Source organism: Bombus impatiens, unplaced genomic scaffold, assembly GCF_000188095.3.
Source record: "Bombus impatiens unplaced genomic scaffold, BIMP_2.2 scf_0281, whole genome shotgun sequence".
In the NCBI taxonomy this organism is placed as follows: domain Eukaryota; kingdom Metazoa; phylum Arthropoda; class Insecta; order Hymenoptera; family Apidae; genus Bombus; species Bombus impatiens.
This window is the reverse complement of record NT_176700.1, coordinates 32,320-48,545: the sequence shown is the minus strand read 5'-3', so window position 1 is coordinate 48,545 and position 16,226 is coordinate 32,320. Positions and strand designations below refer to the sequence as shown.

Here is a 16,226-nt window from a genome sequence, read left to right as displayed (position 1 = left end):
TGATAAGTCACATTTCATTTAAATATTACGTTCGATAATCAAACGATAAATTAGTCGACGATCCACGAGAAAGCAATTGAAGTGAAGCGAGAGTTAAAGTCATCTCGGTAAGGAATAAATCTTTTCTTGACTTTGTAAAAGCGGTAATTTAAGAGGTTGCAGAGCTTCACTTCTCCATTTACTTTGACTACGAATTCGCCAGAACGTGTATTTCATTTGGTAATACAGACGAACGCGAAACCGCCGCTGCTTCCTTGAAAATTTATCCTTACCGTTGCGTGCAAATACAAAGCAAACGAACGTCTGAGCGATAAATATGTTTGCAACCGATCATAAATTTGAACATTCACTCTCCCCGCTTTCTACCTTGTATTTTGATTATCTGCTTACTTTTTTCTTCCTCTGTTTCTTTCGCCCTCCTGTAATCTCTGTATTAACCTCGCGAGTTTCTTGGCCAAATTTATTATTTCTCGTATCCTTCGAACGGAAATTACAGCAGTGGGAAAAGCAACGTGTGCCGAGTAATATATTACGGGGACATATTTTATGGGTTCGTGTAAAATGGCCGGCGATACGTGTCTAATAGATTCCCGACGCGACAAAGCGTTCTTTATTTCGCCACTGGTGAAATACCAGGCGACTGGCAAATAATAGCAGTGGAATCACGTGAAATTGATGCTACGCGGCTGTATTATTCGGAAGGTGGCCGCGTGACGCTCAATAAGAGGAAAATATTAGTAGCCGAGGGATAATAAAAGAATAAGCTGCGAACAACTATTAGGTTGTCCGAAAAGTTTCTTTCGTTTTATAAGAAAATAACAGACGCATAATGTTTTTTGTTTTATATTAGTTTATTGAATTATGCACGAGCGTAATAATAGAAATAGATCGACCTAGTTCAATAAAATAATATAAAACAGAAATTGTTGTTCATCTATTATCGCCTTATGAAACGAAAGAGACTTTCCGGACAACCTAATACATATAAAAAACAATTCCGCGATAATTTTGTGTTTTCTACACTTTGTGCCCGGTGAAAGACGTTTTAGTTAGAGGAAGCGTAGGTAGGAAAAGGAATATTAAGTCGATTTGCTATGTTTGTTAAAACTGTAAAGACAATAGATTGTAGAATAAAACATGAAACACACGGAATTTTAAATTATGTGTTGTTGTATACGACGAACGTGGAAATTTTTGCCAGGACAATTGGAAAGAAAGGAATTTTTCCCTGCACGCAATATCCAACAGTAATCGTTTTAAACGATCTATGAGCTAGGTGAGCAAATTTATTAAAGTCACGTATTTATATAGGTTGATTGTTGTAACTTTATTTTCTCTACTATTTATTATTCTCTATTATTTTCTCTTTTATTTTACGATTGCAGTAAGTAATAGAAATATACAGCAGCGAAATAGTAAAGTATGAATGATAGAAATAAGATAAGAAAGTAGTAATAACATAAACTCGTAAGAAATTCCGAGCATGAAGTTTTAAAAAAATTACGAAAGTATCAAGCCGATTCATCACATCGAACATCAATCAAAGGGGCAATTAAAGTCCCATTGTTCTACATCTTGGTGTGGTAGTTCTGACAAGTTGCTATACTTTTATATACTTCGGATACTTTTCAAAAATAAAAAATGTTTAAAAGAAAATGTTCGAAACAGATCAATCTTATAGATGTCGAATTGATTTTTGAAAACTTATTTATTATTCCTGCATTCTTTTTTCTCAACTTAAATATACCTGATGTATCAGATTTAATTCTGCTTTTATAAACTCGAAGTGAATATCTATCGAAAAGCGCAGAAAACAAAGAAAAAAGATAATCAGATCGACAGTTAAATTAATGGATGTTGTAAAAAGTATTATGGTAATATGACTGTTTAATTCAATGGGAATATTGAATGCCAATATTCTATAATTTGGTGCATCGATTATCACAATTCTATTAATACAGTATCGATGTTGTTTTCATTGATACTGATTATAACGGACATGATTGTACCTAATCTTATCATGGCATTGGAAACATATTACGCATAGCTATTTTAATCACATTTGATTGCCTATTGCTGTATTTATATGCATTAAACCATTGTTACGCGAACAGAGACTGCCTGATGGATTATAAATATTTCTGCATCCGCTAAGCTTTCGCTAATTTTATTCCCACTGCGCTCAAAATGTCATTATTGACGATATTGAATGACTAACGATATATTGTGTATCGCTAATTAGCTTTACGCTTCGAATATCAGCAAAATGTTGAATGGATTCTAACAAATACGACATAACGTTAAGTATAATTTTGTATACTTTGAATACTATCGTTAATGACGTAAAATTATTTTCATAATAAAGGATCTTCAAGTTACTAAAATATTTCATTTTCAAATGACCTACCACGGTTTTTAATAATATTCTACTCGTACGAAATTTATATATTTAATATATGTTGGGAGAATATTATTAGTGTCACATAAGTAAATTAAGAATTATAATTAGAATTTAATATTCCTTGATATAAATTATCTCTAAAAGTCGTATTTTTGCTTCTTCGAAGCAAATCGCATTTTGGAAAGTATTTATTGGTGTCCTCCATTATCTGTTATTAAACTTATGATTCAAGAATTTAACTCTAAAGTCTTTAAACACATTTTGAGCATGAAATCTTCAAAACGCACTATCTTTCATAAATTTCTAATAATCTTTAAAATTATAAGTTACGATTCATGAGCTTTGCTTCAAGAACGTACCATCGTTCTTAGGCTCGTCAATCGTTGCTTATATTTATTTATTTCTACATATTATTACCTATTGTACGTATATTTATATTAAACGTGCTGTGTTTCGTGAATTCGCTATAACCTGTCATAAATATTTTTCTGTGCTTCGTTGTTTTATTACAGCACAATGTATAACATGTTAACGTTACACCTACACGGGTACAGTATGAAATATCGATATTTATACACAATTTATGTACAAAAGGAACGAAGCGGAAGAAGAGAAATTTGCATGATCAAAAAAACTTACAGTCGAGTAGATAAAGTAAAACAAAAGAATAAACGATCTTCCATCTATATAATCGAGATCAGATATACAGGGTGGTTGGTAACTGGTGGTACAAGCAGAAAGGGGGTGATTCTACGAATCACGAACAAAGAAGTCGAAAATATAGAATAAAAATCTTTTTTTCAATTTTTTTTTTTTTAATTTTTCCATCGAGATCCGTTATAACGAGACGTGATAAAGTGCACGCGTACCGAGCGAAAATTCAAAGTCGATTTTCTCGAAAACAAAGCCTCGAACGAAAAATTTTTATTCTATATTTTCGACTTCTTTTTTCACGTAGAATCACCCCCTTTCCGCTCGTATCACCAGTTACCAACCACCCTGTATAAATATTGTATTCATTATTTCAGAAGACAGACCAATAAAATAAAGTACAAAATACATGATTAGACGTAAATACATGTACGCGTGAATAGCGTTATTTTCTCATGAAATTCCGCAATATGCGATTGAAACCATAGAAACGATATCATCGGCGATCCACCATCGACCGTACGTTTGCAATTTTGCAAAAAATTACACCGCCTTATAAATCTCATTGCCGCCTACTCTTCCTCTTTCTCTTTCTTCTTCTCTTCTTTTTTATTACAATCTGAATCGATTGAAATTGCAAATGGCGAGTGTCGGTGTTTCACGGAGTAAATAATCGGCGGTTATTACGGCGAACCTGCGGCATGCATCATTTCGTAAACGGCGCGACATAACGGCCGAACTGGCCAGTGCATTTTAAGTTCGTGGCAATTAATAACGCATTGTCGTGTATTGTAATGCATATTGCACGGAGTTAAGCGTAACGTATGATCGACCGCAAATTCATTTTTCACTGTGATATGCGATCGCTCGGATACGTACACACGCGGAGGTGGGAATATCGTGACGGTAAATATGAACCGGTTATATGTATCGAGCGAGCAATCGGCATTAATTCGAAGATCGGTGCCTGTTGGCAAAGAGTTACGACGAAGTCGTGTGTATCGCGACGTTTGCTATCGCTAGATACGATTGCAGGTTTCCATTAGAAGTTTGCGCAGTTAATTGCATAAATTTGAACTTGTTTAAATCCTTCGCCTCGAACGACCAGTCTGATTCAATATATTGCAAGTGTCCAAACGATGGCAATAACGTTGTATATAAAATATACAACAAATCTGAATTGAATCGTACGTGAAGATTCATTTTGGGACATTTTGAGGCTTCTTTGTAAGAAATGTTACATCAGAATGAGATTTTTCGTATTTTATTATTCAGTCGGTAAAATACGTAGAATTCAACGAGATATTAGGTTACCCGGAAAGTTTCTTTCGTTTCATACGGTGATAATAGATGAACAACGATCTCTGTTTTATATTATTTTATTGAATTAGATATCATCCATTTCGTTATATTTCTATTATTATGTTCGTGAATATTTCAGTAAACTAATATAAAACAGAAAACATGGTGCGTCTGTTATTTCCTTATAAAACGAAAGAAACTTTTCGGACAACCTAATACACAGAGATGTGTACGTGCATATATACGCTTCTTAATGCAAGACGAGAAGTTGAAATGGAGAATAAGGCAAGTGACGAGAATGAAGGAATCCGCGACATTGGCTTGGAAATAAAGTGGAAAGAAAGGAATATGAAGGTATAACAAATTTAATAATATCTCGCTATTTTCATAAATACTATAGCATACTTTATGAAGAAATAATACTATGGAACTTGCGAACCAAGCACGAAGAACTTTTCCAGAGATAGAAATTACATTTTATACCGCGACGAAGAATTTCGATAAAACTTTGATCCCAAATTAATGACTCGGCTTCGGACGCTTAATTGCCAATAAAACCTGCTTAATCCTCGACGCTTTGATTTTCTTTCACACGCAGCAACCTTGATCAATGGATCGAATGAAGTAGCTTTGTTCGTTTAATGAAAGTTTCACCTTTACTAACCAGCGCAGGTAACCATTGACCCACACCGCAACGATGGAGCGTGGAGAAACGTGATCAACGAACTCGATCGCCATATTTTCAGTGCTAACCTCGGCTCTTTATTTACCGAGAATGCAGTTATTTGGGTCGGCACCGCGAACTATCGGGTCAGGAAAGCCGTGCAACGAAATTAAAGAACCTGTAGAACGGAATAAAGGGGTGGTCGTTGCAGAAGGTTCCCGGAGCAATAAAACGTACGGCGGCGTTTTCATTAAATGATCGATCGCGATGTATCCGCGCCAGTGCTCTCAGTTTGTGATATCGTTAGCCGCGTTGTTCCCAGTCCTTTCGAAACGTTCTCCTTCCATCTAGTCGTTTGCTTCGTCGTCGCGCATTACAATGTTCGTTTGTCAGAATAATTGAGGATTCTAAGCAGAACTGAAACATTCTATGAGCAATACGTTGCGATTGTTTCGGCAAATCTCCTCGAGCTTCTGAACAATAGCGCGTATTGTAGAGGACCTGTACAGGGCACCCCGAATTTAAATGTGAAAAATTCGGGAACGCGGAGGGAACCGATTAATTAAGAAAAAGAATCCTTTTGAGATTTGCATCGTTTCTACTGCATTTTGAAGAAAATCGCGAGAAAGGAAACGAAAACGTTTACGTTTCTCCGCTTGTTTATTTGTATTTATTTATTCGTGTTATCATCTGTTTAACGGAGGTTTAATATCAAATATTATCAAAGCAAAATGCAACTGCAATTAGAGCGGTTGTCGTTAGAAGTAATGATTGCATTGCTGCACCAGCATTTTGAATTGATAGATAAGAGTAATAAATAAAAGAACTAGAACGTTTTTGTTTCTTCTGTAGCGAGTTTGTCCAAAATAGAGGAAGAAACGAGTGGATCTCCAAAGAACTTTCTCTTTGTTTACCGGTTCTCTACGCTCTACCGAAATTTTGACATTTAAATTTGAGACACCCTATATAAGAAAGATAGTCGGCAGCGAGTACTTTCTAATTTCTTTCATTGATTTACTAGTACAGTAATACTGTATATCGTTATGGTAATAATTATGAAAGTTTTTATTGTTTATCGATCGTTTACGATATTCATGCACTAGAACCGAAGAAAGTTTAACAACGGAATAGGATCAAGTTTTACATCTTCTCTTGAAAAAAGTTTAGCAACTCACGATGGAACTTTTGTAGCAAACAAACTTTTCATCCTGCCGCGGAAATATTAAAAGGGGAACGAGGAAAGGGAGCAGTGGAAAATCAACGTTTCGTTTCTTTGTCATTGTTTTAGTTCGGTTGGTTATCGTTCGGTTTGAGCAGAAGAACTTGGAAAATGGGCGGAACTTGTTAAAAGTTTCTTTTGTAAAACAGCGTAAAAAAGTCGGGAATAATAGAAACAGCGAAAAAACTGGGTAAATAAAAGTTCGTAACAACGAGAGAAAGCGGACCAATCGACAATGGATGATTAATTAATTTAGCCTCTATTCTGAACAAAGCTGCTTCTATTTAAAAAATAAGCGAAACATTTAGAACAGCAACTTCGGAAATTATTTATACCACGAATCGAGAGAAATTCATACGTATGCAAATTAAGTATATTCTACTCAAATCTCTAATAAAATTTCTGATAAACGAATTTCACATTTTTCTTATATATTTTTCGATAAAATTTCAGACGCTATAAAATCTGCATTCGAATATTATATACGATGATGGTTCAACGATTGAAGAAAGAACGCATCGTGTATCACTAGTTCCATCTCTCTCCAGCAAAACTCAATTTTCTCCATTTTCTACGATTCTAATCAACAAGTTCTATTCGCATATTACTTGCTTCTTCACTCGAGTTCTCTCGCTACGATATCCTCGATACTTGCAATCAAAAACATACACACGCGCGCACACACACTTACCACTCAATATCGCTCCGGTTCAACAAGTTTGATATTCTTCCAACCAAAACACCCACGCTCTTCAACCGCCATCGTTCGTATTGTTTGTTCGTTAAACGTATTCGGGACAACGAGTGTGTGTATCCCCTCGAAAAAGAACTTCCGTGATTCGTGCGTGCATAGAGCCTGTGTATCATTGAATTTCCTGACGGTCTATCGATCGGACAGGCTGTCGGTCCGGCGAAAGGACCGTGGAAGACCGTGGCGAAAGCGGCGAAGGCGGCACGAAACGAAGGAAACGTTTGTCGGAGATTAAAAGACAGCCGGCCTCGAGCCTTAATTTCCGTCCCGCGAATAATTCAGCCCGACTATAGTCTGCTTCCCCGGTCGGCGAATAGGTGAGACATTATCCGGCGTCGCGAGACGTTAATAAATCTTGCAATGGCCCGTTGCCCGTTATCAACTCGCTGCGCTCCATTAAATCGGAACGTTGCGTTGCAACGAACCTCTTCCCACCGAACCTGGCCCATTGCGAACCCTTCTCCGCGGTTCCTCGTATTTCTCTGTCTTTCGCCGCCGATTCTTCTTCCCTCTTCATCGCGCCGTCTCTTCGATCTGCGCGATCAGCGGCCGGCAAACGCGAGGAAAATGTAAATAACCCTTCGACCGCCTACCGAAATGAAATGTAAATGGACCGCGCCCATCGAAGCCACGGGATGGGAGTGAATTATTGTACTGGGATATAAGCGCGGAGAAATGGTAAGATGTCTCGTATCGATCATTTTTGACCGATGGTACTCGACGACGTCTTAATCGGCCGTTTTGTATTATTGTGACGAAGGTTTATAGGGAGAGACGGATGGGATGAAATTGTTTGGTTCAGGTTGTTTCCATTGGATAGTCCGATAGAGTGATAGATACGGATTGAACAGGCCTTTACAATATATTTTATTTGTTGTATTTTTGTTATCATTCGTAAGACATCGAGAATGAAATTTTAATGGCAGTGGTATCGGGACTTGATAGAAATCGATACTTCGACATCTGCGACTTATCCGCGCTGACTTCATTTTCTGATTAACTAAGTTTGTCAGATGGAGATATATTTACTTGAGATTTGCTATATTTTCAATATTTCAATAAGAAACGTACAAATAATGTTACTTATAAAACTAAGGAATAATTTGTAAGTTATTTCTAAAAAAAAAGTAATTATTTTATAATTAAAGTCTAGATGGGGGCTAGGTATTGTACTAATTAAATTTTACTAATATCAATTACGTCTAATTCTAACATTAATTACATTTTAAAAGGATCGAATCATTCGGGAACATTGTTCGTTAATTTCATTCGATTGTAGCGTTCTCTTTTGTAATGTTCAGGCGTACAAGCAAATCGACCCGGTAATGGCCGGGTTACTGGGTCGTGTTCTTGTTTGTTTATCAGCCGTCTCTTGGCCGCTCGAAATCTCGTGGATTCCAGCTCAGTAGAATTTACAGAGTCGCTGGCTGCTGTGCCGCTTAACCTAAATTTTTCGTCACCGTTGAAAAAGCTTGCTATCGCTACTATCAATGATATTGTTTGTGGAAACGGAACGAAGAATTAAGAGCCGAGACAACATCCGCTCCAAGTAGGCTGACCTTAATACTATCTTTTCGCAGGAAGTTGTTTCTCGTAGAAATGTAGATTTTTATGTCGATGCATTTCACATCTATCCGAATATATATGTGAAAATAAACAATAATAGAATACGTGAAACAATGATTTTCATTGCGATTAATCATTATAAATAACCATAATTTCTTCGGTTACTGATAAACGATATTATAAAGCTAATTTCCTTCGTCCGTAACATTTACTAGTAACCAAAACAATTTTCCTCGTTTATATTGGTTAACGTGAACACTCAAAAATTAATATTTTTTAATTACATCATATTTTTACCAATCTCCTTAACATCGCTGACTTCCATTTAAATAAAAGATAGTTTTTACTCAATGATCTTTTAAATTAAAATCCCAAAGAGTGCTACTTGTAGTCTATAAACAGTACATAGATAAATAATATATTTGTTATCCTTACGAACTACAAGGAACTTTTATTTTACAATACAAGAAAATATCAACATCCATCGAGAGATCACAGTAAAAACGCTTGAAACTCCTGAAAACCAGCATCACAGCCGAAAAGCAAAATGATTATTGAAGATTGTTCCGTGAGGCATTAGCTCGCGATCCATAAAGAGGAAACGAACGTTCGAATGAGAATTTCGTACGTAAAATCACGCGATCGACGGTCCGCCGTGTCTAGACGGATTGCGTGCAAATTATCGACCGATAATCGCGTCGCATTATGCCTTATTACAAGAGATCGGACACGAGTATGCAACCGCGAGCGCAATTTGTTTGCGGCTGTTTCACGATAACCGGCTGGCCCAACGAGCTTTCATTTATAACAGGCAACCGGTTGTACGGTGGTCCGTGAGGGTACGTTCGCTGTTTGAGGCCGACCAACCAAACGAAACGACCTCGCGCTTTTTCGCGTTCGCCGTCGACCGACGTTGTTTCCGCTGAACGATCGCCTCTACCGTCACAGCGACGTGCGGTCGCGTCCCACCGTATCGCTGAACCGTGAACGCATTTATTCGCCGGATGACGCGCACTTTCCTACCATTTCGTCCCATTTCGTCGAATCTCGCATTCCACCGCCTCGTTTTACCCGGCAAACGTTTGTAAAACGTCATACGAGGCAAGGTGGATATGCTCGTTTTCTAACGGAGATACGAGGAGGGGAGGAGAAAGGAAGTTGTTGCTTGTGGAGAAATTATTATTGCGCGGGTAATAGAGGGCGAAGAGGAGACGTCGGGCTTCTGGAAGCCGGAAAATAGCGAAACTGAGTATTTAGTAGAATAGTGAAATTAGGGTAAATAGAGAATTTGATCGCTCAGCGATATTGTTCGATGTAAATTAAATGTAGCTGTATTTGCTAACGTTAGAACTAAATACGGTTTTTTTGAGTTTGATATTATCGGAGTTTGAAAAGATTTAAATAGGGAAACTTAATAGAAGAAGATAGCGAATTGTAAAGTGTAGATGAGAAAATAAGATATCTCGTTATATCGTAAAATGTAATAAGAAAAGATGTCACTGATCGATTGCCAAAAGATAATTGTTTATTTTTGTCTAAATCTAGCATATGAAAGATGGATCGTGTAATAAGCTTGTTCGCATTTTTTAAAGGCGCATCTGAGATCGTCGTGTAACATTTATTTAATCAACGATGTACGTGTTATTTCGTGCCATTTAAGTAATTTATTATCATTAAGCAATTTATCCACTCTATCTCTTGAAAGTTTTTAAAAAAATTATTATGCGAATAATTGTTTCTTTTTCATTCGACATTGTATTGTTTTTATCGGTTTATAGTTTGTAATTCTTAAATCCTAGGGAAGTTGACTTTTTGTTTGCCACTCAATTTGATTAACAGTTCGCTCGTTATTTGCGACATAGCCAGTGGCGAAATTCTGTGTTTGTTCGTGAAATAGCGTTATTGGTGGACGCACGAGAGTGAAATCCAATTCGTATTTAATTTTATCGCCATACCCAATAACGTGTTATTTGATTACCCTTCGTGTTTAACGCGAACTGCTTGCTCGTGCCTGATCACCACATCTGATTCCACTTCGTAGTCGTGTAATTCATATAATTCGATCATGTAATTCGATTTGCTCATGAAACCTATAAACTAGTCAAAAAAGCTACACAGAATTTGTACAAGTTTCACCTAAAAACAAAAGAATATTTATGTAAATATACGTAGTTGCAGTATTATCAGACTTTTGTTACGCGTTATATTCGAAAATATTAATATGTAAAATATTGACAATAAATACATACTACTACTATGCATGCAGGTATATTTACATAAATTCAAACAAAATGTTACGAAAAATACGATCTTGCTTAATTTACTTTATTAGAACCTGAGAAATGGTATATAGTATAGAGTATAGTATAGAGAAATACCTGAGAAATAGTATAGTAGTATAGGCACATTTTGTGACACCATTTTCAGTTTAACCGAATAACATTTGCAAAGTTCTGTTTCGTACACTTTGCTTTTGAAATTTCGTAATGTAGAATTATAAGCAATTAATATGCATTGCACGTAATTTTCAGCAAAGTTGCGAAATCTGATTAGATAGCTTTCAAGCTACACAGAGTGCGGTCGAATATCATGTACATGTTACGAACAAAAATAAGAAGAAAATATAGAATACAGTTTTTTCGTATGATGCTTCGTTCTCCAGAATTTTCAGTTTGGCAATTTTATCAAATATACTTGAGCTAATTCTGGACTGAACAACTGATGAGCGAATAATCGACAGGACGTTGTTCTACATGTGAAAATAAATCGAAAGTGTAGAATAAAATTTGTCTGCAAGATGATTTATTTAAGAAAAAGAAACTCGAAAATTTACTAAACAGACAAACCTTTTTCACATTTTTTTCCTTATTCTTGCATCTATGGATATAAAACAAGCCATAAAACGTAAAAGTAATAAGAGTCAATCGAAAACGTTCGTGATATCGTTACTGGCCTTCTTTTAATTTTATCTGACTCGGCAGATGAGATATAAAATCGAATAAATACAATAGAAAATTATAAAAACGCATCCAAGGATGGTAGTAATTTTTGTAATTAAAAGAATGTCAGAAAGTGCACGCAAATGATTCCCAAGGCACAAAGTGTCAACATGCGACCGTCAATCCAGGTCAAAAGTAAATTCAGCCCCTGAAAGTTTCTGCAGGAACGAAACTCCCTTGCGATGACTAGCAACCACGCTGTCATTGCCTACCGTTGCCACATCAGCAATCCGCATGGTTGGAAAAATGCGAAGAAGCTGGCTAATAGGCCGGAGGAAGTCGGAAGAAACTGGGAATGAAAGAAGCGTTGCTTGACAAGCAATGCCGGACACTGAGCTCTGGCCTCGTTCCAGCAGAGCATCGACCGTTTGCAACCCTGTTTCTTCGTTCGTTCGAACTGGGTAGACAGGCCAGAGATCTCTTTGTTTTCTTCCTCATTTTAATTTTAAAAACTTCCTTTCTATTACCTTAAGATCTGCTTCCCTTCTTTCCTACTTCTGTCAAGGGATTTGTTGATAAAGCTTCGTTTAACCTTTAAGAAATAACGAGTGCCGGCGATCTTTGGTAAATTAGAGGATTTTCAGCCATTAATTACGTATTCACAATCAACACTTATTACGTTCTTCTCTTTAGGGAAGAATTACTTTCTTCAACAATGAATTTTTTTTTTTTTTGCTATGTAAGTCGTCCTAATTAATAATTAATAATAATAGGTAATATGTGAATCAATTTTAGGATTAATTTTTAAAGCTAATATATGCTGAAAATTAAACAACATAATTTTTTAGACGGGTAAAGGATTGGTTCGATGAGCTTAAAAAGACGAGGCGTTCGGAAAGATTAAACACTGATTCGCGGCAGTTCTTGTATCGTAACGAATCGTCAAATTAAAAAGCTGCCCGACTATCGACGTTTAATTGGAAAAGTAACGCGATATAATTCGAAGACTCTTTTGTCTATGGTGATATTGTCGAAAATAACGAGGTGGTGGAGTCGGGTCGGTTAATTGGCAATTTAATGTTTTATTTATTTATAACGATGGAGCCTGGCAATGGAGAAATTTTCAACCGAAATTCGTTGATCCTGGTACTAGTTAGACGTGTTATGTCGGGACGATTTGCACAGACAGAATTGCGAAATAGAATTCCGGGGTATTCCGGGGAAATCTGCAATTTCCTATTTGTGATGTTTGGCGGAGAGAACGAGATTATGCTTTCCTTTCCTGTTATGAATTTTGAAACAGCTAAAACGGGTGAGAACGGGTAATGTTACATCAATCTTCATGCGATATTTTTCACGATATTCGACTTTCACCCGAATAAAGACATAGAGAGGAATACTTATAAGGTAACGAAAAGCATAATTCTGTTCAGGGAACGTAATAATATTTATTGAAAGGATAATTTTATTTATTTAAAACGTAGAGAATATTCGAATAAATAAAATTGTTTTATTAACAGAAACAAAAAGGTTAATAGGATACATAAATAAAATGTATATTACGCGAAACTACGTATCCTATTGTAATAAAAAGTCGGAGATACGAGAAATGTTATTTAGTATAATAAACGAAGTAAAACAAGATAGCATAAAATAAAATTTCATATTTAAAGGGAAGAAAGTGAACGTTTCAGATTTCATTCTATTCATTTCGATGGAATTGGTATTTTTTAAAATGCCGTAAGAAGAGTATTTTTCCAGCATTCAGTATCTTCCTCCGCATATTTTTAACAAGCTATGTAATTCTTTTTGTGCCGTTTCGATATTGGACAAAGCATTATCCCCTCTGTTTCCATGTTATATAAGCGGTTTCTTCTGGAAAATTCAAACAACCGATAGAAACTGTATTTATTATTCCTCCTTTGAATGGATTTAAATTGCAAAAACTGTCGCGTATATTTCAACTATATAATTTACATACGCATTTACGAATGACGATCGTCTTTTATTATATAATACATTTCTGAGTTTCCGAAAAATGTCTACTATATCAATATCATTGGTTGCATTGACGTCGATAATTCTTTTATCAGTTTAGAATTCGTCTTAATCTAACTCATAATTCAGAAATTAAAGAATCAAAAGGTAAGGACTTATCGTCTTTGCAAATACTTCTACATGGTGTAACGATTGTACAAGTCAGTTTTATCATAACGTACATATTAATTTTTAAAAATCAATTTAATCGCGACAAAATATTCAATCGTACGCGAATACATGGTACTATTCTAGTAGCACTAGAAGGCAATAAAGTCATCGCGAGATCTACAATTTTTCTAGAATTTTGTAATTAAATTACGTTTTGTATGAAACGATCAAGTATTCGGGTACTTTCGAACTGTAGTACGTGCGCGTCTCTTTTTTTGACGAATTTGCAAGAAACTTGTTGATGTAACTACTTCAAGAAAAACTCTACATCTTTATTTATGTACATCCGTGACCTGTACACTGCTATTACGCAGAAATATTCTAAAAAGGTACGGTACATATTATTGTACTCTTAAGTATACATTATGTTTTGGTTTGCAAGGTCTAGGAACAAAGGAACTAATAAAATCTATTTCTATTTATGTTCCCTGTAGCCTCAAGCTAAAACTATAAGCTTAACTTTTTTTGGTAATGTCTTTTGCTATAAATAACACTATAACACAATAACACTAAGAGAGTAAGGATCTGAATCAAAATAAATTTATACATTATACTTATGCCTTTAATTATTTCAATATACATTTCTATTACAAATTCATCCATTAGTTCTTCAATCAGTCAACCTCAAGCTCAACAAAACTAATTACAATAATCACACTTATCTAAGATTTTGACAAATTCTTTACAACCGATCTTTCACTTCATTTCCGCTACTAAAATTCCCACGACGTCACATTAAGATCATCGAGACACGGTTTATCACGTACAATTATTCTTTATTATACATTTACATCACGCCATTAGTAAACCCGTTTATTTTCATTTTTATTGCATCTTGATGCATCGTGAAAGGACTGGAAAGCGGACCGTCATTACATCGGCTCGTTTATCACAAAAATTATCCCTCTATCGTTTCCCTCTTGGCATGTCGTGGTTTCAACCCTTCATTTTTGTCCAAGCAAGCATTTTCTGGCTGTGTTTTCAGTGCTTGAAATTTCGGCATATAAAGTCAGCGGTTACCTTGGCCAGCAATTGGTAGATGACGATAATTGAGCGCACAACGCGTAATTGGAACAGACAAAGCCATTTCTCGAAACGAACGTAAAAGTGTTTTTGGCAATTGACATTCAACGTACGTTCTACACTCTACGGGAAAGTACGTGTCTACGAGCCGCATACTAAGCGAGAATTTCACCTTCTAGCGGCGGAAACACGCGTCCACTTTCACGGCCACATCCGAAACTAATATTTCCAGGCATCATTTTTATCGTCATACGCCACTTTCGGCTGTTTTATATTCTAACAACTGTTTGATTTCTAATTAATTATTATTTATAAATTACTTTTATGTAATATTGTACGTTATAACGATTGTGATCTGTAAATAATTAATCTGATCTCTCGAACCAAAAATTCCATCAGAAGGTAAAATGTGTTCTTTTTCTTTTAACGAGAATACAAGAAAAAAAAGTTAAAATTTTTTAAATATCCGGAAACTTAAAATATTTGTTTTGATATTTCAAATGAAATATGAATTGTTGCTGGATATAATGTTCGAGTAACTGACTAAGAAGAACAATTTAACGCGACATACCATGTCAATTAGAGCAATTATAAGTTGATGTATGTATTTGTCGTGCATGTACTAGGATCGAGAGAACATGGTAGGTTCACGTGATTAACTTCAATGACACTGAAGATTGCCTTCAATGGCGCGCAAACTTCCTCTTATGTATTGTGAACAATAATTAACTAGATTTTATCAAGTAGATATGAACGTGAATCCAAAATTGTTTCCTTTCGCTGAAAACAATTGCTGCAATCCTAACAATTATTTCTTTGATATGCGCTACTAAAGTAATGGATCTATTACTAAAAATTATTGAAATAGGAAAGATAATTAAGAAAAAACAAGATAAATGGACGACAAATTGTAAGATTACACGCAGTCACGATAATAGATAACATAAAATAAAAAATAGGATTACGCCTAAATACGCCATTCATACAATAGATAAATTCATAAAAAATTACTTCTTACAAGTAACGAATTTTATAAAAATATAATAAATTCTTCCTATTGGTTATATTTTCGTACAACTAATTATAATTATAACAACTTCGATGAAAATCGAAGAAAGTTCGAAGAACGATCGCCGAAAGCGCTGTCTGACTCATCGATTCACGGTTTCCATAACAACACTACGTTATCTACGAAATCACACGCGAGTGTCATCATCGATTTCCGTCGGCTGCGCTCCGCTTTCGGTCGCGCGCCTGCGCCAGTCATATCGACAGACTCGCGATTTGTTCACGTCGAATCTTCCGGCGTTGTTTCTACACCGTTACAGATTTCAGCTCGTAGACAATAGTCCCATTGAACACTGGGGCGTCGTTTCCCGTTATCGTTCTTTCCGCTGATCAATTTCGCGAATCGGCAGTCAGTGACGCTTCCAAAAAGCGCGAACACTAGCGTAGACTAATATCGGCAACAGCGTACTTCAATTCGTCATCGGCTCGACCTT

At 35.9% G+C, this 16,226-nt stretch overlaps 1 protein-coding gene across 1 annotated transcript in view; it reads left to right on the top strand.

Moving 5' to 3' along the window:
• LOC100740535 overlaps positions 1-16,226 on the top strand; it is a 119,475-nt gene that overhangs the window by 99,939 nt on the left and 3,310 nt on the right. Inside the window, exon 6 of the mRNA XM_033320338.1 lies at positions 5,022-5,188. Within this exon, the coding sequence (XP_033176229.1) occupies positions 5,022-5,188 (167 nt within the window). The remainder of the gene's footprint in view (positions 1-5,021; positions 5,189-16,226) is intronic.